This window comes from Theobroma cacao, chromosome 9 (genome assembly GCF_053813885.1).
Source record: "Theobroma cacao isolate CCN51 chromosome 9, ASM5381388v1, whole genome shotgun sequence".
Taxonomy (NCBI): domain Eukaryota; kingdom Viridiplantae; phylum Streptophyta; class Magnoliopsida; order Malvales; family Malvaceae; genus Theobroma; species Theobroma cacao.
In genome coordinates this window covers 49992847-50012500 of record NC_142647.1, presented here as the reverse complement: position 1 = coordinate 50012500, position 19654 = coordinate 49992847, and the positions used below count along the sequence as shown (strand labels likewise).

The window sequence follows — 19654 nt, the reverse complement described above, 5'->3', positions numbered from 1 at the left end:
CGAAAACCATGAAATGCCCAAAGATTGAAAATGAAAAGTAATCTGCCGCATGCATTCCTTTTCATTAATCCTTTTGGAATTTTTGTCGCCTTGAATCTGTCAATATTTTTTATCAGTAGAAGAAAAACTGATTGGGGCCTCTTTATCTGTTGAAGATTCTGCTCATAATCACTAAATAAAAAGCTTTTGTTTACTTAATCAGTGTGGAGTACAGTGTCTCCTATGTGTATCACGCCATGTACGCCTATTTCGACAGAGACAATGTTGCTCTCAAGGGCTTTGCCAGGTAATGTGTTGTAACCAAAATCTTCCAGATATATTTGGCTCTTATATATACTATTTGTTCAGTCTTAGGTAGTTCATTTTTGTGATTACAGATTCTTCAAGGATTCAAGTGTTGAAGAAAGGCAGCATGCCGAGAAGTTGATGGAATACCAGGTGAATGTTGCTGTGCATCATATATTCATATTCGTTTAATTTCTAAGCCTTTCCTGTCTCATCATGCTTTAACTCATTCCGTGCTCATTATCAGAACAAACGAGGAGGAAAAGTTCAGCTGCAGTCCATGCTGATGCCCGTATCAGAATTTGATCATGCTGAGAAAGGCGATGCACTTTATGGTTAGTTTTGTGTTTTGGGCATTGATAAATGATATGGGTGTACATGAATCCATGAAGTTTGCAAATGAACAGCTCTTGTTTGGATGTTGTGAACTTGTGGTAGTACTGTGCTTGCTTGACTACATATGAATTTCCCTGCTCTCTTTGGATGAATAAAATAGCATATGCCCAAAAACAAATGTACATAAGAATTTGATTTCTACTGATGACACATCATGTAGATAGCATGGATGAAATCATGCAACCCAAACCACAATTTTATTGCAGTAGTACAGTAATGAAAGCACTCATGCAAGATAAGACACTTAGGGAGTGGGGGGAGGGGAAGCGGGGAAGAAGTTTTTACATATTGTGAACTCAGCACTTCTGTGCCCTTGCATTCAAGTCTTTAACAGATAGTGCTGCATGACTGCCATTCATATGCAAAGAGGTCTGTACAAGAATTTGTATAATTAACTTGATGAAATTGATATGCCTCGATGTCAATCTTTGGCTTCCTTAATTACTGCAGTTCTTTTCAAGGTGTTTTATCTTTCTCCTTATTGGTACTAATGTCTTACAATTTTTGTTTCAGCAATGGAACTTGCGTTGTCTCTGGAAAAGTTGAACAATGAGAAGCTTCTAAATTTACACAAAGTACATCTCTTTTTCTCTCTTGAACCCAAAGATAAATTTCATTTTGCCTTAGCAACTTTCATATGGAATCATCAGTAGTGTTTTTCATGCAACTTATCACATGAAGCACTTAGAAATTACATTCTTAATCTTACAGATGGCTAATGAAGTAAACGATGTGCATCTGGCAGACTTCGTTGAGACCGAATTCTTGACTGAACAGGTGAAGTAACTACTCACTCTTCTGCTTCTCCCTTAGAAGAATATCATTCGTCAGTCATCTGGTTATATTAGTTTTGCTTACAATGAACCAATTTCTATCTTCCATTTAGGTTGAATCCATTAAGAAACTCTCAGAATACGTCTCTCAGTTGAGGAGGGTGGGCAGAGGACATGGTAATTCTTAATTGCATTGTTTCATATCATAATACAATTTGAAGAAATCATTTACATCATGCCTAAACACATAATTAAGGTGGACCCGGAGTTCGGTTTTCCACTGACTTCAAATTCTTTTGCGTTCATGGTGTTGCAGGTGTTTGGCACTTTGATCAGATGCTCAGCCATGATCTGTTGGCTGCATGAGGAAGAATTACAGAATAAACTTTAGTACTATATCTGCTTTCCCTCCCCCCTTCAACTTTCCCCATGTGAGAGTGAACTTCCTGAAGTACTTATGTTGGTTATGTTTGGTAGTAGATTTTATGATGCTTTCCCAAACATAGTTCTTAATGAAAAAACGAAAGGCCATTTCTATATGGTACTATATCATACAATTACATGTGATTTGGAGATAAAGAAACGGAATTGATGAAAATTTACAATGTCCGTGAACAAAATATTTCGTAAAATAGATTTTCAAAATATTTCAATTTCGTTACTTTTATCTACGAATCAATAAAATGAAAATATAATAACAAGAAATTCAATCAAAATTGAAGTACGGTGATAATTTTCACCTTAATTTCTATTTTCTTTTTTAAATATTTTTAATGTTTTAAAAATCTTAAATAATAGTCTTGAAAAATTAAATATAAAAATCATTGAAGCTTTCAAATATTAAAAAAATTAAAAATAACATCAGAAGCAAAGTTATTAATTCCAAAACACAAGAAAAGAAAATCATGGGTACCGGGCCACGGCCCATTAGGCAGGAAAAGCCCAATTCAACAAGAGAAATTGCTACCTCTTATCGACGGTCTTATCTTAAAACCGACGGAAAAGCCAAAAAGAGAAAGAAGAAAATATCCCGAACTTTCAACACTCCATCAACAGTCACTCAATCTCCAGTGCTGGAGCAGCGAAGATAATCGGTTTAGAGATGTCGACCCATGGGGAGGTAGTGTGCGTCACCGGAGCCAGCGGCAGCATTGGCTCTTGGCTCGTCAAACTCCTCCTGGCTCGCGGCTACACCGTCCACGGGACCGTCAAAAATCTCAGTTACTTCATTTTCACCTTTTTTTTTTTCCGAATTTTCTTCTTTTCCAAGCCTTCCGATGAAGAATTGAAGCTAATTTCATTTTCTTCGACTTTTTTGCTGTTGCAGGGGATGAGAAAGAAACGAAGCATCTGGAATCTTTAGAAGGAGCGGAGTCACGTCTCCGCCTCTTCCAGATCGATCTCCTCGATTATGATTCGATCGCCACCGCGATCAACGGCTGTGCTGGCGTCTTCCACCTCGCCTCTCCCTGCATCGTCGACCCAGTTCACGACCCTCAGGCATACGCGCGCTCGCTTAACTAATTATATTGTTTTTTTCAAATTTTAGTTGTAGTAGATTATAGTTACTCTTATGTTTGTTTAACAGAAGGAGCTTTTGGATCCTGCAATTAAAGGAACGCTCAATGTACTGACAGCTGCCAAAGAGCTCGGCGTTAAGCGCGTGGTCGTCACGTCTTCCATCTCCGCCATTACGCCCAGCCCGAACTGGCCAGCAGATAAGATCAAAGCAGAGGATTGTTGGTCTGATATCGAGTACTGCAAGCACAATGAAGTAAGTATTTGTTTTTCTTTATACGGCTATGTTGTTATGGAACCTTGTAAGGAAACTATGGGGCTGATCAATAATGGATTTTGGTCATTGTTGGTTGAGCTAGTTATGGTATTCAATTTCTAAAACACTAGCTGAGAAGGCGGCATGGGAATTCTCCAAGGAGAAAGGTTTGGATGTGGTGGTGGTTAATCCAGGCACTGTGATGGGTCCTAATATTCCTCCAACCCTTAATGCTAGCATGTTTCTGTTGTTACGCCTTCTGCAAGGTAATATTCTTCACAAGCTACATTGTTATTAGTTTTATTTTCCGTTCAAATGGGCAGAATTGAATAAGATTCTGTAAGGTCTATGTGTTGCATTTGATCAATCTCAAAATTCATCTCTCTAGATAGATGGAATTTTGTGTTCTTAGTTTGCCAATTGATTTCGACAGAGTCCATATTAGTTTGGTTGTTGTAGATGTAAGAAATTGGTTCAGACCTTATTTGTTTGATGTCAATTGGTGTAAAACTTTTACTGCTTGTTTGAGGCCAGGTTGCTCGCAGTATCTTTGGATGCTGAGTGACATATTAGTTCACCATTTTGCACCATATCTGGAAAAAGTACCATTAGCATGAGATGCAAATTAACTTCTTGTTAAAAGAATAAGCTGTTATCATGCATCAAACAACGAGCATGGGGAATTTTTGAGACCAACTTGCAGTTTTGTAGTTTACCTTACTTTTGTGGTAAAAGTCTTGCCATTTCTGATTATCTGATTGAGGCCTGAAATAAATGTTCACATTGAATCATAACTTGCAAGTATCGGATGCTGTCTGTAACGATTTGTGCTGGGGAGTTTGCATTTAATTCATCTCTTTTCACTAGTTTGTTTTCCTCTTCTTTGAAGCTAGAATATGAAAAAATGATTCTGTTGTTGCAGGCTGCACAGACACATATCAGGACATTTTCATGGGATCTGTCCATTTCAAAGATGTTGCCTTAGCACACATCTTGGTGTATGAGAACTCATCAGCAACCGGAAGGCACTTGTGTGTCGAAGCTATATCTCATTACGGTGACTTTGTCGCCAAGGTTGCTGAACTTTACCCTGAATATAATGTGCCCAGGTAACGGCTTCATGCTTCATGCACCTATAAAATCAATGGCACATGAGTATCTTTCTTCAAACTTTCCATAGAATCACTGCCTCCAAATCCTTACTTACGTGCATCTTGGTGTAGATTGCCAAGGGACACTCAACCTGGACTGTTGAGGGCTAAGAATGGATCTCAAAAGCTGATGGACTTGGGGTTGGAATTCCTTCCCATGGAGCAGATCATCAAGGATGCTGTTGAGAGTTTAAAAAGCAAGGGCTTTATTTCATGAAATGTAACTTCTGAACTGATAACCCTTGTTGTATAATTAAAGAGTGAAAGACTTGTATGAATAGTTGAAATACCTGTATGAATAGTTTCAGGAGGAGAGACAGTAAGTTGTAACAATAACTCTTAAAAGACATATCTGACAGAAAAGATGGTCACTTCTCCATTAATCCCAGATTCCACAAGGTAAAACATTATCCTTCTATTTTTTCATCGTTCGATGTTTAACTCTTGTCATACCTGTTTTACAAGGTAGAGAAACACATCTCTCCCTTACCTAATAAAAATATTTTTACCATCACATTATAAAAATATCAATAAAAAATATATTTGGAAGGAAGTCGCGGAAGGAGGTGAAAAATTTATTTTCGGAAAATTATCTTACTCTCATAGAGGACGTAAAATAATTTTTTTAGATCAACGAGTTTAATTTTTATTTTATAATTTTTTCTTCCAAACATGATATAATATTGAAAAGCTCTTTGGAAAAACATTTTTGGCACATTTGGCATGGGGAATAACGAAGCCATTCCCCTCTTATTGCTTTTTCATTTGATTGGTTTTTGAGGTGAGGAATAATCATTCCAAAGTAAAGGTTATTCCTCAAAATCTTGGTTTAATCATTCCCCGCCTTCTCATGTTAATGGTTACTCCATGACCATGGAATAGAATCAAAAATTTATTGGACAAAAAGATCTTTATTTATTGAAAATAATTACAACCTACAAATAGAAAATGAAAATGAAAAAATAAAAAATTTTAAATAATGATATATAAATTTTTAATGTTTAAATTTTTAATGAAAATAGAAATTGAAAGATTAAAAAATGAAAATACAAATAGAAAAAAATAAAAAGAAATTGAAATAAAAATAATATTAATAATTTAATAATAAATTATTAATATTTTAAAATTTTAATAAAAAATTATAAAATATATTGGTAAGTTATATTAATAAATAACTTTATCTAATTTACTAAATTATAATAAAAAATAATTTCATCATTTATTTATTATTTTAAAACTATTCTTTTCAACCAAACATTAGAATGAAATATAATAATAATTTCTATTCTATTTTATTTTATGAATCATATTACATAACAATCATTATATTTTAATTTTACAAAATAATTATTTTTTTTTTCTATTCTATTCCAATTCGGTGATCAAAACGTGCCGTTTATAAGAAAATGTTGGGCCTTTTGTAATTTACTACACAAAAGAATCTGAGGCAAATATTAGCCGTTCTGACTGGTGGCGGGAGCAACCGACACCTGTTCAACGGATTCGCTCTCTGCTACACCTCTTATATTAAAAAGAAGTAGAAGAAAAATGACGCTTAGACTCTGATAAAGAATAACTAAAATTCAGTCTTTGAATCTTGCAGTCTTTGCTTTTCCCTCAATGGCAGCTTCTCGACCAGCGGTTGCCCTTTCTCTGTTATGTTCCCTCTTCTTGCTCTGCCCATTTTCTTCAGCTTCCGCGATTACCCTTCCTTCCGATTCACACAAAGTGTCCTTGACTTTATACTACGAATCCCTGTGTCCGTACAGCGCCAATTTCATCGTCAATTACCTTGGTAAGCTCTTCGAAGATGATCTGTTGTCGATCGTCGATCTCCGCCTCGTTCCTTGGGGAAACGCCAAACTCAAAGGCAACGACACCTTTGCTTGCCAGGTCTATTTTTATTACATTCTACTGTTTTTATTTTTTTTAATTCCATGGAGATTTTCAACCGGGCTTTTGGTTTATTGTTTTCCCAGAAAAAGGGGCAATGATTTGTTTGCATTTACTCTTCAGCCGTAAAACTTTCCCTTTCTTTTATTGCAGCACGGTCCGGGTGAATGCTTGTTGAACACTATTGAAGCTTGTGCGATTGATGCCTGGCCTCAACTGGTAAATTTTTCCATGTTCTCACTGTGTTTTATAGTTGATTTCGCCTCAAAGTTTAAAACCCTTATTAGGATATGTTGAACTAATTGGAAATTTACTTCTTCGTGATTCCAACCTGTGAAATATGTATTAAGGGTTATGTTAAGGGGAAGATGTTGTGATGCAGAATGACCATTTCCCTTTTATCTATTGCGTTGAGACGTTGGTGTATGAGCTCAAGTACCTTGAATGGGAATCGTGCTATGGGAAATTGGGGTTGGATTCAAAGCCCATCTCAGATTGCTATAGCAATGGACTTGGGCTAAAGGTTAGTCTCTATACTCTATGCTACAATTTGACAATGTTCGTTCATGTGATGTGAGCTGTATTTTGTTAGTCCTCTCAGTAGAATATTCTGTCAAAGTATATGTTTGTATTCACGTTTTATTCAACTAAACAGTTGAGATATATGAATGTTTCTAAAGTATATCCTGGTGCATGCATTAATTAGCCTTAAAGAAGTTGAGCAAGGATCCACAACTTTGACCTGTAAGCTTATGATACTTTGATTTGAGATTTATGGTGCTTATGGGAAAGTGCTTCTTCATGATGTCAATATCCGTAATAGATAGACATCTTTGATTCTTTTGTTGTTGAATTGATTTTAGAGAGGTAGCAATAGTAGGCTGTTGTCTTATTTCCTATCGTGATTTCATCTACCTGAAGAAACTTTGTACCAGAAGAAAAGTGTTTCTGCTTTGCTGATTCCTATGAGGAACTCTGCCATTTGTTATGTGATTATGTGCAAGTCATCATTGGAACAGAAAAAGTAGAAAGGCATAAATGAAATTTGGCCTGCTAGACTGAGTCAAAGTATAAAGAGGAATAGAAAGGACTAAGCACTGCTCAGCTGTATAATTGTTATAATCTTTAATATTATTGGCTCTTCTAATAATTTGCTTTCATGTATTAACTCTTGAATTATGGATATTTTGACTGTGAATAAATGGTAAGTGTATAACTTCACAAGCACCTGCTATTATGTGTAGAAAATTACCACTGATAAGACTGGACTATTCGTGTGCTTAGAGGATATTATTCTAATTTTCAGAGGGTAGGTTGTTCGTTTTCCTTATGGACAATACTTTGCTCATGTTCATAATTTTAGGGATACCATGTCATAGTTTATGTCATGTTGACCAACTTTATCTTTCTTTTTTTATGTTCTTTCACCTCTTCTGATGTTTTCTTTATTTTATCATGTCAAAACATTTTACACCATGCATAATAAATTGGCTTAATAAGGAATTGTTATCTTTTTGCAGCTTGAACTACAATATGCAGCTGAAACTAATGCCCTTGAACCTCCTCATAAATATGTGCCTTGGGTTGTTGTGGATGGACAGCCACTTTATGAGGTTCGTTCCCTTAACTATCAGATCAATGGAAAAGTATAACACTGCAACCCAGCTTCATTTTATTGATTCCAGGGCATTAGATGATCCCAATTATCTTGTCCCTTGCTCAAATGTAGGATTTAAACAATGCCAATATTGATCGTTATTCAATAAAAGGATGTTATATCTTTGGTTGCAGGACTATGAAAACTATATAAGCTATGTGTGCAAGGCTTATAAAGGTGCTGCTGTGCCAAAGGCTTGCAGTGGACTATCCTTCAATCTAATCTATGGTGAAAAATTGATCCATCCAGTTTGCTATGAGGAGATACCAGCACCAACGTTATTGTCGAGAGCCATATCGTCTGTGATGTCGTGGATATGGAAGATGGCGACTTCTATGTAATTGCTTTCCGTTTTATATATGCATAAATGTCCTAATATACTTTGTTGTTGCTATTTGATTGGATTCTAGATAGATTGTTAATGTATATCGTCAGTGCAGTTTTTGCACTAGGACTGAACTGCATGTAATGTGGACTTTGGTAAACTACTTATCATGACAGATCATCTGGAAAATACTATGTGTGTTGAAAGCACCCGCCAGGAAAATTGTTCAATTCCTTCTGCGTAAGGATGCAAGTTTTGATGCTAGGTAAGTCCCTCAGCTGAAGTGGTCGATATGTCCGAGTGGTTAAGGAGACAGACTCGAAATCTGTTGGGCCCTGCCTGCGCAGGTTCGAATCCTGCTGTCGACGACTAAAAACCCTTTTGGGTTCTAGAGCAAATCACATATTGGAGCTCTCCTCTCCTGTGTAAATCATGACATGACGGCCCAGCCCCATCGATCAGTGGGTTGTTTTCCTGGTTCCAAACCTTTTGGACCTCATATTAAAACAAAGACAGCCCAACACACACACACACACACATTTTCCATTGGCCCAAGCTTTAACTTTAATGGACCATTTCGTTACCCATATTGTCTCTCTATTAGATCTTAAAACAACAATTCGAGCGTCGGAACGAACAGCCAACAGTCAACAAGAAATAAGGAAAAATAAGATAAACAGAATGTAGACAAAGTGATCACGGGTGCTAATATTGAGTGTAACTCGTGATAATTAGGTTAAGGGGCACATGGAAATTTTTTGCAACTTAGTCAAAATGATCATGTAATCATGTGGGAGCCATTAGCCATTAGCCATTCTCTCTACCTTTTCCTAGTTTTGTCTCCTTGTTCATATTTAGACAAACCTTTTGTCCGGGAACTGATCCTTCCATTGCATGTCCTAAGCCACGTCTTCCTTTCTTTCTCTGCAAAAGGAAAAACAGGGTAATTAGGTTAAAGGCAAAGCCGGATGGAAAAGAATGAAGGGGGCGGGAAGCGAGGATAAGAAAAGAAAGCCAGACTCTCATCATCAACATGCACCGTTTTTGTCCGAGAAATCTACGGCCCTGATATCCTGTCGGCGACCAAAACAACAGGTTTTCAAACCGGCAGGGACCCACACGTTCTGTCCTACTCACTCGCATTTGCATTTTCATTTTCCTTTCTTTCAGCTTCCAATCTTTCTTGGGTTTTGGCTTTACTGCTTTTGCTATCCCCTCATCAGACTTCTCTCCTCTCTCTGCTGTACAAAGGGTCCACCCGCTCCTTACGTGCTCACCTTCAATTCAATGCAAAAACATTTAGGTTACAAAACCCCTTCTTCTCTGGTAGATTAAAGCCCTCTGCCTCCCAATTCTCCTCCGACCAACACCCCATTTTGCCTAACCATTTCTTCTCGAAATTATAAACCTATGTACTTTACACACTCTAATATATACACCCCATCACTAAATCTCGATTTAACCGTTAACCACGTGACAGGATTTGATTCATATATAATTATTAAACCTCATTTTATCTGTAACAATATTTGATTCATTGATAACATAATAAATTTTTAGACTGACTATTCATTGAATATAAATTTATGGAACTCAAAATATCATTTAAAACTTCACCAAACGGAGGTAATGCAAGAGAGAGAGACAAAAGAAAGCTGAGAATATATATATAAAAGGAGTATAAATACGGTGGTGGGTCACAAATCTTTGTACATTAAAAAATGTTCCTTTCAATAAAGATCATATATATATATATATATATATATATATATATGTTTCCCTTAGAAAAAATCAAGAGGCTCATCGAAGCAACGAGAGGGAGAGAAAGCAGACAAATTTGCATCGGATCCTCTTAATATCCCACCGCAACGCCGTGACATCCACGACAAATTACGTACCATAAAATTCATTTTCTATAATAATAGTGGCTTTGCGATCGCAGAAGGAACAGACGACGTTGCGGCTCAGCATTTAATTTCTTCAATTGTAGGCGCGCATGGATCAAAAGAAAATCGTGAAATTATTAAGTCAAACAAAAGTATTAACCGATACAAATTGAAATTAATCGAATTTGATTTTTTCAATTTCAATATTTATCAGCTAAACAAAAGTAACTGAATCGATTGAAAAATTGGTCATTGATAAATCAGTTTTCATTATTTTTTATTTTTAATCTATAATTATATCTATTTTAATATTTTTTTATAAAGCTTAATTAAATTAATTTTAAAATTTTAAATTAAATTGACCGAATGGAGCTAAACAAATCCGTATCCAATACTCAACTTTAAAGCAAGTGGGCACAATTTTAATTATTGAAATTCTTTTTTATAAATAAAAGCATCATCAATCATTTGTGAGAAGTTATTTGATACGAATTAATCGGTACAAATAAAAATTAATCGAATTTAATTATTTTGATTTGATTTTTTTTATTTTGATATTAATAGACTAAAGAGAAGAATTATTAAGTTATTGCAGTCAGTTTATGATGTCTAAAACTTTTAATCCAATCAATTGAAAAAGGTAATCATTAATAATATTTTTATATAGATATAATGAATAATTAAAATCGATCAAATCAAAAAAAATAAATCAATTTGGATTAATTTTGATTTTAAAATCAAAATGATCGAACCGTCAAAATCTCTTCTAGAAGCAAAAGCGTCATCAATCATTTGTGGGAACAGCTAAGCTTTTATTTGTTTGCATTATCTGATTTGTTTATTAATACATGGGATCTGGGATTTTCCTTTCCCTAACATTATTCTTGGATAATACACGCAACTCAGCCCAATTTGACAATTGTTTACCCAAATCCTTTTTAAAGCTTTCTTTTTCCTTCCTTTTCATACACACTAATTAATTCCTCCATTTACTGAGTCAGTGGCGAGTGACAACCGAGTCATCACTTATTCCTTTAGCAACCCAAAGGGGGAACAACTTCCAATGGATGTAGGTTAATCTGGTGTCTTAATCAACTTTTCTACAATCTTGTTAATTTTATATAATATATACATATGAATATAATCAAGTATTAATTCGATTTTAATTGTGTATATTTCAACTTTAATCGTATTGTATGTTGAAAGAGTAAATAATTGTGGCACGAGTGCCTTTAATAATAACAATAACTTTTTTAATTTTAATTTTTTTTCATATGTAACAAATTTTTATTAGATATAAACATTTAATTCCGGGGATGTTGATTCCTCGGAAGGAGGCAATGGATCGAGAAAAAACAATATATATAAATTAAGAGTTATTCTAAAATAATAATAATTAATAATTATTATTAATATAAGAGATTGAGTAGGTGAATAATTGACATCAACCTTCGTTTTCATCCAATAACACCAAGAGTTCATGAATTTATTATTTACCGGATAATGTGAATCTGTGAAGAAAACAATTTTCTATGCTTTTATGGACGGAGGAGCTAGGTCGTGATGAAGTCCAAGAGGGTATAGATTTTTTTAGATTATGAAATGGGAGTTTTAATTCCTAAATTAAAATTATGAGAATGTTAAAAGAGAAATCGGTTCAGTTCGGTCCTTTGTATTGTAATTTTGTCAAAAAGTTAAAAACTTTATTGTACGTAAAATTTATGTTTTGATATGATTAAAAATGTATCTCATTTTTTAAAGAACATTCTGGTTATTACCCATTAAAAAAACATTTTTAAAATTAATTTTTATAATAAGTAAGATGTAACCCCAAACGAGGAGATAAAAAAAGGAAAAATCTTCATTAATTATCAGGATTTCAATGCAATTAAAATATTTTGATTGTAAAATATCGCCCTCGACGTTTAGTTTTATAAAACCAATTGGAGGGGTAAACTTTGGCAATACACAAGTTCAAATATCTCACTAATATTTGAATAAAATGCCACCCTTGACGTTGAGTTTTATAAAACCAATTGTAGGGATAAACTTTAGCAATAAACAAGTTCAAATATCTCACCCCCGTCTTGCAGCAATGAAGCAGATAAAGTTTCTTCAACTCGTATTTAAGTATTTGATTCGTTAATTGATACATGATCTACTGCTTAGAGAGTAGAGTTCAAATCCACATTCTTTCAATTAAAAATAAAAAATATTTCTTCAGCTCGGGTTTTTCTTTATTTTTAATTCTCTTACAAAGGAAACAATAAAGAAGAAAAAAGAAAGAAACAATAAAGATGCCGGTGCAGCTACGTATCTTAAAAGCAAAACAAAGTACAGCAACATTGCATCGCTGCATCAGAAGAGAAGGCCAGAGAAGGGCTCTTTCAGTGTCTTGAATCATAAATACAGAGTCAATATCTCTTCAAAGACATGTATCCATCCAGGATCTTGTTGGCCCCCTCTACCCCCTTCTGCATTTTGGAAGCACTGATCTCACATCTAGCTTAACAACACCATAATTATACATAATAATATACAGTACATAGTGAGATTTTATATGTAGCAGAATTGATTAATCGAAATGATCAATTTTACCATGTTATCATCTGTATTTGCAAAAGATTCAATTACCCTAATTACTGTTAGGGTTATGTCATACGTATATATGACGTATTTTCGTCAGCATAAAAATTTATTTAGATATAAATCAGAAGATAGAGATTTATCAGGATACAAAAGAAATTTGAATGTGGATCCCTCCGAGATCTCTTTCTTGTAACGGTTAAAAACAAGCATGTGATTTATGATGTACCATCAGAGGTAGAACACAAGTCTAATTTACCACATTAATATGCCTGACCATGAAATGAAAGATATGGACAGAAAATAAAAGCATCTGGTATGATAGAATTGAATGAAGAAGTACCTTGTAATCATAGAGTAAAAAAAAATAATGACAATGAAAGGAATCGTTTAAACCCACATTGATTGACACCAGAAATTTAGAAGAGAATAATCAAATCCCATTAGTCTATTTATTAATTTAATTTGGTACCCAAAAAAAAAAAAAGAATTATCAAACAACCCATTTAGTTAATGGGATTTAGGGTATCTGTTTTCAAGGTTGCTTCCATCCATTTGGTCCCGACCAAAACCTTGTCTCAATGGCACTTGTCTCCCATGATATGTTTCCATGCCTTTATTGCTCACTATATTTGCTTTGGTTTCTTACAAAGCAATTACAATGGCACCATATTTGGAACCAGACAAAGCTCTTTTGTAAACCGGAAGACAGAAATAATTGTTGCTGTCCGGAAACATAAGCCTTTTTGAAAAATTTGATGTACAAAAATTGCAAATAAGAGGGGGAGAGGGGGCGAAAAAACCTTAAGACCTCTCTGCTGCTGCTGCTGCTGTATGTTCCTGCATTGAATCATGATTCAGGACACTCTCCCAAGTTTGATTCATTCACAGAGAGAGAGAGAGAGAGAGATGAATGCAAAGAGCCTGCAGCTGCAAAGGGGCAGGGAGGGAAAGGGCTCGTAGGTCCCCCTTTTTGAAATTTGGTCTGTGAACTAGATCATGGCCAAGTTCTTGTATGGTTTAAAAACAGGTGGAGGCTAGGGCTTCGCCCCCACGTGTTTAAGGCACTGTCCTTTGTTTTTGTGCATATGGAAACAAGGGTTATATATGCCAAAATGTCTCCACCGAGCAGTTGATAACATTAACATTAAGAACAGGTCGATTTATGATGTTCAAATACTGTTTTTAGTTCTTTGAAACGTGTGCAAATGGTGAGCTAGTAAAATAAATTAAACTAGTCATATATTCCTTTCAAATCCATATGTCAATAATATCACTTGCCGGTGGTGCTGGCTAAGACAAGACTCGTCAAGGCAGGTGCCTTCAGAGAACCCCACGGCTCACCCCCCACCTCTCTCTCTCTCTCTCTCGGCAGGTGCCTTCAGAGAACCCCACGGCTCACCCCCACCTCTCTCTCTCTCTCTCTCTCTCTCTCTCTCTCTTGTTTCTCTTAAATTAAATGAAGTACCCTTCGGCTTGGTCCCTCCTGACGAGAAACTATGTGGGAAAAAGGCCTTACGTAGCGACAAAAGAATCAAGTAAACAAGCAGCTACGAAGGGCTTTCCCTTTCTCACAATGAATCTTGTGACATCGCTCCTTTTTGCACTTTCACTCACTCAGAAATCCCTGCCCCACGGTCCGTAGTAACATCGTAGATTACAAAGATGATCAAACAGAAGAGATTTTGATTGGTTTTCTTCTCTTTTTCTATTACTAACCAACAAGAAAAATGGTGGGAAACCTTTTGCTTTTCATGATAATACATGTATCATGAATTCATCATCGTTAGGTATAGAAAACGTTGAATTATTAGGTAATTGTAGTACGAATGAGGATACGTTACAGAGAAGGAGAAGAAGAAGAAGAAGAAGAAAGAGGGGGCATTTAGATAATTAGATCTTGAGAGACAAAAGGGATCTACCAGCTTCTCTTTTTGACTTTTTGTGGAATCGATAGAGGATTAAAGTTACAAATAAGAATAAATTAAGAAGGATAAAAAAAGGGTGGAATGAAAAAGGTGAATATTTTATTTTTACAAAGAAGGAAAACTATTCCAGTAATGAAAATTCTATTTATAACTACAAAAAGCCATGGAAGAAAAAGAAGCAAGTCCCTATAATTAATGGGAAATAAGTTGAAGGAAAGAAGGGATGAACAAGAACAAAAACCCAATACTAGAAACAATATTTAAGATGATCATTAGAGGAAGCAATAAATGTAGTAATGATCCAATGGGAATATATGAGTCTACAAAAAAAATGGAAAAATCAGAAATGGGGATTTTGTTGGGGAGTGCCTTGGTGGGTCTATGTTATTATAGCAAAATGGAATATTATAATTATGATAGGGGGTGAGAGAATAAGATAATAGTCTAGTTATGCAATAGAATGGAAGAAAGGGTTGGCTACTGGTCCTTTTCAGACTGAGGTGGTGGTTACCCCCAAAATAAAATATAAAGGGTGCAGCAATCACAAGGATTATTTTAAATATTCATTGATGCTTGCAGCCCCCTATATCTTTTTGTTTTTGTTGTTTTCACAGAAAGAAATGTTGTTTTCATAGGCATAAGAGAGAGAGAGAGAGAGAGAGAGGGGGCCGGGGGGAAGGAAAGAGAGGCGGTGAGATCCAAAAGAGTTAATACCCTTAATCCCAAAAAGGAATAATAGAAACCCAAGACCCCAAAAATCTTAAAAATCTGAGAACAAAATCTTAGATGAAAATATAAAGGGTAGAGCACCTGAAACTGAGAGTGCAAAAGTATGTAAAATTCAGAGGTAGTTGCACGTGTGGTGTATCACCGCAGAATTACTATTACCCTTTGGGGTGTGGTGGCCTGGTGGGGAGGGAGCCTCAAATGATGAAGAGAGCCCGGGACCAGATGCACAGTTTGCTTAGAGAAAGATTGTTGTAAAAGATTTTGGCTAACGAAGTGTTGTGTTGTGGACTTGTGATTTCTGTTTCAGTGTTGCCCTTCTTCCCAACAAGCCTACTCTTGTCTCCATTCTCCACCCACACTTTGAACTTGGTAGATATATAGCTAGAAACAAATCTTTAAACCCAACACTGATGGTAAAACAAAACAAGCAATAAAAGATGGTGAAAAAAAAACGCAATAAAATTCAGCTTCTGAAACTGTTCAAGATTTAATGGTCACTTCCTTCTACATTGGTGGAATGTTCTCTCTTTTTTGTTTCTTTCTTCTGTGTAATGAATTCTATACAAATGCGAACATCTGATTGGAGCTTACCAGGTCAAAGGAAAGGAAAGAAACCAAAGTTTTCCTTCGATGACATGATGGGAATGCAGAGTGACCCCATTGATTTGCTCATTGTTGAGGAAGGAAGGAAGAAAGAAGAAGAAGATGGAAAAGAAGCCAAAGGGTTTTTTGTTTTCCTTTCTCAAGGCTGGCTTCGTTCTTCCTAAATTCTACCCATCAAAAACAAACAAAAAGGAATGAAGTGGGGGAGACCAAAACAAAACCATGCTTCAACTTTTACATGTATGCTTTTATAGTAGTAATCATGTTCATGCATAACAAAGAAATGAAGAAACAAGTAAGAAAATCTTATCAAACAGGAAAAGAGAGAGAGATTGGTCGAAAAGAGATTAAAACTAGATTTTCTAACTAAATTTGGTTCATGGGATATCGACCCAATTTGCAGAGAGAATCGCCAGATATATATAACTCATAATCACATTTCAAACAGCTATTAAAAGGGAAAAAAAAGAAAGAAAAGAATAAAATCAGTAAAGAAGGAAGAAAAAAGGTAAACTATACGCTAGTAGTGGTAGCAGTGGCAGCAGCGGTAGCAGCAGCAGCATTAGCTACAGTTCCAGCACCACTATTACTATCATCTCCGCCACCAACGGCGCCGGTACCCCCGCCATCAACCGCTTGAGTGGCAGCCACCGACACATTGACCCCCACGGCCGTAGTTGTGACAGTAGGCCTTTTTCGTTTCTTCTTCTCATAAGGAATCCCTCTAGCTTTAGCCTGCCCTTCTCTCACTTCCCTCAAATAAATCCTGACAGCCTTTGCGCCAAAAGGGTTCGATTCTGGACGTCCACCGTTTTCTTCATAAGCAGCTCTCAGCCGTCCGATCAGCGCGTCGAGGCTACCCCATGCTTGCTTGAGTGGACAAGAGCAAGGAGCAGGTGGGTTTGGATGTCCGAAGTAAGGACAACCCGTTATGTGAACCTTAGTTTTGCCAAACTGATCGAGGTATTTCAAGAACTCAATTACGTGTGCGCCACTGCAACGAGCTAGCGTTAATGGTGGCTTATGGTTCTTCAAGTACTGCAAGAAAGTGTTCCAGTCTCGACGCTTCTGTGACTCGTACCGACTCGGTGGAGCTGGGGAAGAAGATGACTCACCACCACCTCCTCCTCCTCCTTGTTGCGTACCCGTTGGCGGCGGTGCTGAAGCTGAAGCTAAAGATATACCCTCGTTGGTGCTATTCGGGTTCAACGCGGCACCCCCTCCAGAAGCAGAATCCATTGGCTAAAACCAAAAAGAAAAACAGACACCTGTCGGGGCTTTGGTTATCTTGATGATGATCGGCTGTGATCAAACTCTACCACCTGTTTTCTTCCAACTTGAAGTGTTTGTCTTTTGTTTTCTTTCGCTTTGTTGAAATTCCAAGGCCGCAGGGTGGGCTTTCCGTGTCTCTCTAGACTAACAGGTGAAGGCTATCTAAACTCTAAGCTATCTATCAATCAACACAAAGAACTCTTTGCTAGCTGCTTCTGTTTGATTAGGTATTAGGGTTCATTCAAAGAAACTGCTGCCTCCCTCCCCCCCGTGCTCCCCCCTTCCCTGTGGGATCTCTTTCACGGAGGAAAGATTTGCTTTGCTACTTCTTTATTCGTGAGAGAGGTGATGATTTTGAATGAAAGAAAAGAAAAGAAAATTCAAGTGAGAAAAAGAGGGCCAGACAGAGAGAGAAAGAGAGTGATAATAAAGAAAAAAACAAACAAGTCTTAGATGATGGGACGTCCATATACAATTTCTCACTACTCCTCTGTATTTTAATTCTTATAATTAAAGGAATTAAGTCAAATAATTTCATTGCTTTTAAAAGAATTATATTAAAATAAAAAAAGGGCAAATTGGGTTCAATTGTATACTACTGTAGAGTAAAGAATTGGATTGAGAAATGTGTTCGAGAGTATTTTCATTTCATATAAGATCACATGGTGGCCCCAACGGACGTGACATGTTCACTATTCAGCCCCCCACCACCGGCGGCCCCTCCACTCTCCTCCCCCCATCCCTCTATTCATCTTCTATCTCACTCGCCATTCCTTTGAATTTTAAAATTTCAAAAATCGAAATTTGTTCGTTTTATATAAAAAGGTAATTGAATTGGTTGAATTATATTTTAATATAAAATTAATCAAAATTAATTTACATTTGTCAATATAACCGATTTTCTTTAATTTTTATTTGTTCAATTATAAATTTTAAATATGAAAAATAATCAAATAAATTAACTATGGATGGGAAAGGGTTTATCTTGGTGCGTGTGGTGCACGATGGGTGGATTGAGAGTGTGGGAGGGTGGGGCTGCACTTAATGGGGGTCTCACTTAGGTCAAACTTTTCATGGCCACTTAAGAACTCGTAGGTGCCCGCTGGCCGCTTACACTTGCCGGTTGAAGGTGGTTTGATTGTTTTTTCCACATGCTGGTGCATCTGTTTTCTGTGCAACTTTGTTTCTCACTAGCCACGTGCACTTCCTCCATTTAAGCAATATATACTGCAAATGTTCTTTTATTATTATTACTTTCTCTCTTAATTTTGTTTCATATACTGACCAACTTGTTCGTTTTCTTTGCTCTTCATCTTTCTCCATGCACCTTATCAAAATGGGACAAAAGGAATTTGTAAAAGGTTCAAATCAATGATTTACTTACAATAATTAATTTTTTTTTAGTAAATTACAAGTCAATGTTATCTCAATCCGACTCAAATTTATATAAATTTAACGTATAATTTTATGAATAAAAAAATTATAATTATGCAATCGACATTATTAAGCATCGGTCAAAAAATAAAAATACAAATATAATATCAAAAACGAAAAAATTATATAATTTCGAGAGATGTTTTTATAGTATGTGATAGAATGAATGGAGGGTAAGTGTTTGTTTTAATTCTTTTATCCTATTTAATATTAATTATTGGATATCAATAATTTTTTTTATGAATCAAAATTAAACCAAATTGTGGCATGACACTTGTACAAAAGCAATATGATAGAAAAGAATCATTTTCACTTCTCACAAATGATAAAAGAGAATGATGAGGTATTTAAAGTTGGAAATGGAGGAAAGAAATTGCTGTCCTTATTGAAAATAGCTAGAAAGTTCTATGTATCCCCTTATTTGGACATGAATATGACAATATACCAATGTATTTTAGGCTTAGCCAATGTTTGTCATGCATCCCATTTTTCTTCCTTCAAATTACTCTTATCAATAACTTTCAGATGTGACTCTGCCCATCCATTTTCTATCCTTCATCAAATACTTCAATCAATAATTTTCAGATGTGGACTGATCTTTCAATCACTCTATCCCTCTCTTTCACATTTTGGTCATATGATATGCAATCGAATTACAAAAAAACAATCTCGATACATGAATCTACCACTGAGCAGGTATAGTTTCAACGAGAGTTCATCTAGTGTAGACCATTGAGATATTGTTTTGAGCAAGTACCCCTTGAAACCGCTGTGCAGTAACCAGCCAAACCCAAAGGGGTCCGAGGCATATACCATATCAGGGAAAGCCTTGCTTTGTATCATATATCTCCAATCAATGTCTTCTCTTCTGAGTGACAGATTTGACTTGATGGAATGATGCAATGAAGAAGGTAGGCAAAAAGAAGAACACAAACTATCCGTGCTAAACCATTGAACAACAA

At 35.9% G+C, this 19654-nt stretch overlaps 4 protein-coding genes, 1 long non-coding RNA gene and 1 other non-coding gene across 6 annotated transcripts in view; 4 read left to right on the top strand and 2 right to left on the bottom strand.

Moving 5' to 3' along the window:
* Positions 1-1955, top strand: part of LOC18591013 (ferritin-4, chloroplastic-like) — a 2421-nt gene extending 466 nt beyond the window's left edge. Inside the window, exons 2-8 of the mRNA XM_007016906.3 lie at positions 203-286; positions 378-438; positions 533-620; positions 1195-1256; positions 1393-1458; positions 1568-1631; positions 1771-1955. Coding sequence (XP_007016968.3) covers positions 203-286; positions 378-438; positions 533-620; positions 1195-1256; positions 1393-1458; positions 1568-1631; positions 1771-1820 — 475 coding nt within the window. The 3' untranslated portion in view covers positions 1821-1955. The remainder of the gene's footprint in view (positions 1-202; positions 287-377; positions 439-532; positions 621-1194; positions 1257-1392; positions 1459-1567; positions 1632-1770) is intronic.
* A 494-nt stretch (positions 1956-2449) lies between these two features.
* LOC18591012 (NAD(P)-binding Rossmann-fold superfamily protein) lies at positions 2450-4762 on the top strand. Its single transcript, XM_007016905.3, has 6 exons — positions 2450-2674; positions 2782-2954; positions 3043-3228; positions 3332-3494; positions 4151-4337; positions 4452-4762. The coding sequence occupies exons 1-6, from the start codon at positions 2557-2559 to the stop codon at positions 4594-4596; spliced, it is 972 nt and encodes a 323-aa protein (XP_007016967.1). The 5' UTR covers positions 2450-2556; the 3' UTR covers positions 4597-4762.
* A 1103-nt stretch (positions 4763-5865) lies between these two features.
* On the top strand, positions 5866-8443 carry LOC18591011 (Thioredoxin superfamily protein). The gene is made up of 5 exons (XM_007016902.3): positions 5866-6272; positions 6426-6491; positions 6655-6795; positions 7793-7885; positions 8064-8443. Exons 1-5 carry the CDS (start codon positions 6000-6002, stop codon positions 8268-8270), a joined length of 780 nt encoding a protein of 259 aa, XP_007016964.3. The 5' UTR covers positions 5866-5999; the 3' UTR covers positions 8271-8443.
* Positions 8444-8540: 97 nt separating this feature from the next.
* Positions 8541-8622, top strand: TRNAS-CGA (transfer RNA serine (anticodon CGA)). The gene has a single exon. It is a non-coding gene; the product is annotated as a tRNA-Ser (tRNA).
* A 279-nt stretch (positions 8623-8901) lies between these two features.
* On the bottom strand, positions 8902-9601 carry LOC148761069 (uncharacterized). Its single transcript, XR_016028624.1, has 2 exons — positions 9275-9601; positions 8902-9178 (listed from the first exon to the last, which is right to left on the bottom strand). It is a non-coding gene; the product is annotated as an uncharacterized LOC148761069 (long non-coding RNA).
* Positions 9602-16318: 6717 nt separating this feature from the next.
* On the bottom strand, positions 16319-17697 carry LOC18591009 (protein LIGHT-DEPENDENT SHORT HYPOCOTYLS 5-like). The gene has a single exon (XM_007016900.3). It carries the CDS (start codon positions 17223-17225, stop codon positions 16500-16502), a length of 726 nt encoding a protein of 241 aa, XP_007016962.3. The 5' UTR covers positions 17226-17697; the 3' UTR covers positions 16319-16499.
* Between the last annotated feature and the right edge of the window lie 1957 nt (positions 17698-19654).

What these genes read in the sequence shown, in the direction of transcription:
- LOC18591012 (XM_007016905.3), top strand. Translation starts at nt 2,557, where the DNA reads ATGTCGACCCATGGGGAGGTAGTGTGCGTCACCGGAGCCAGCGGCAGC. An exon ending in AGTACTGCAAGCACAATGAA is followed by an intron (nt 3,229 to 3,331) that starts GTAAGTATTTGT and finishes TGGTTGAGCTAG; the next exon opens with TTATGGTATTCAATTTCTAA. An exon ending in CCTGAATATAATGTGCCCAG is followed by an intron (nt 4,338 to 4,451) that starts GTAACGGCTTCA and finishes ATCTTGGTGTAG; the next exon opens with ATTGCCAAGGGACACTCAAC.
- LOC18591009 (XM_007016900.3), bottom strand. Translation starts at nt 17,225, where the DNA reads ATGGATTCTGCTTCTGGAGGGGGTGCCGCGTTGAACCCGAATAGCACC.
- LOC18591011 (XM_007016902.3), top strand. Translation starts at nt 6,000, where the DNA reads ATGGCAGCTTCTCGACCAGCGGTTGCCCTTTCTCTGTTATGTTCCCTC. An exon ending in ACGACACCTTTGCTTGCCAG is followed by an intron (nt 6,273 to 6,425) that starts GTCTATTTTTAT and finishes CTTTTATTGCAG; the next exon opens with CACGGTCCGGGTGAATGCTT. An exon ending in ATGGACAGCCACTTTATGAG is followed by an intron (nt 7,886 to 8,063) that starts GTTCGTTCCCTT and finishes CTTTGGTTGCAG; the next exon opens with GACTATGAAAACTATATAAG.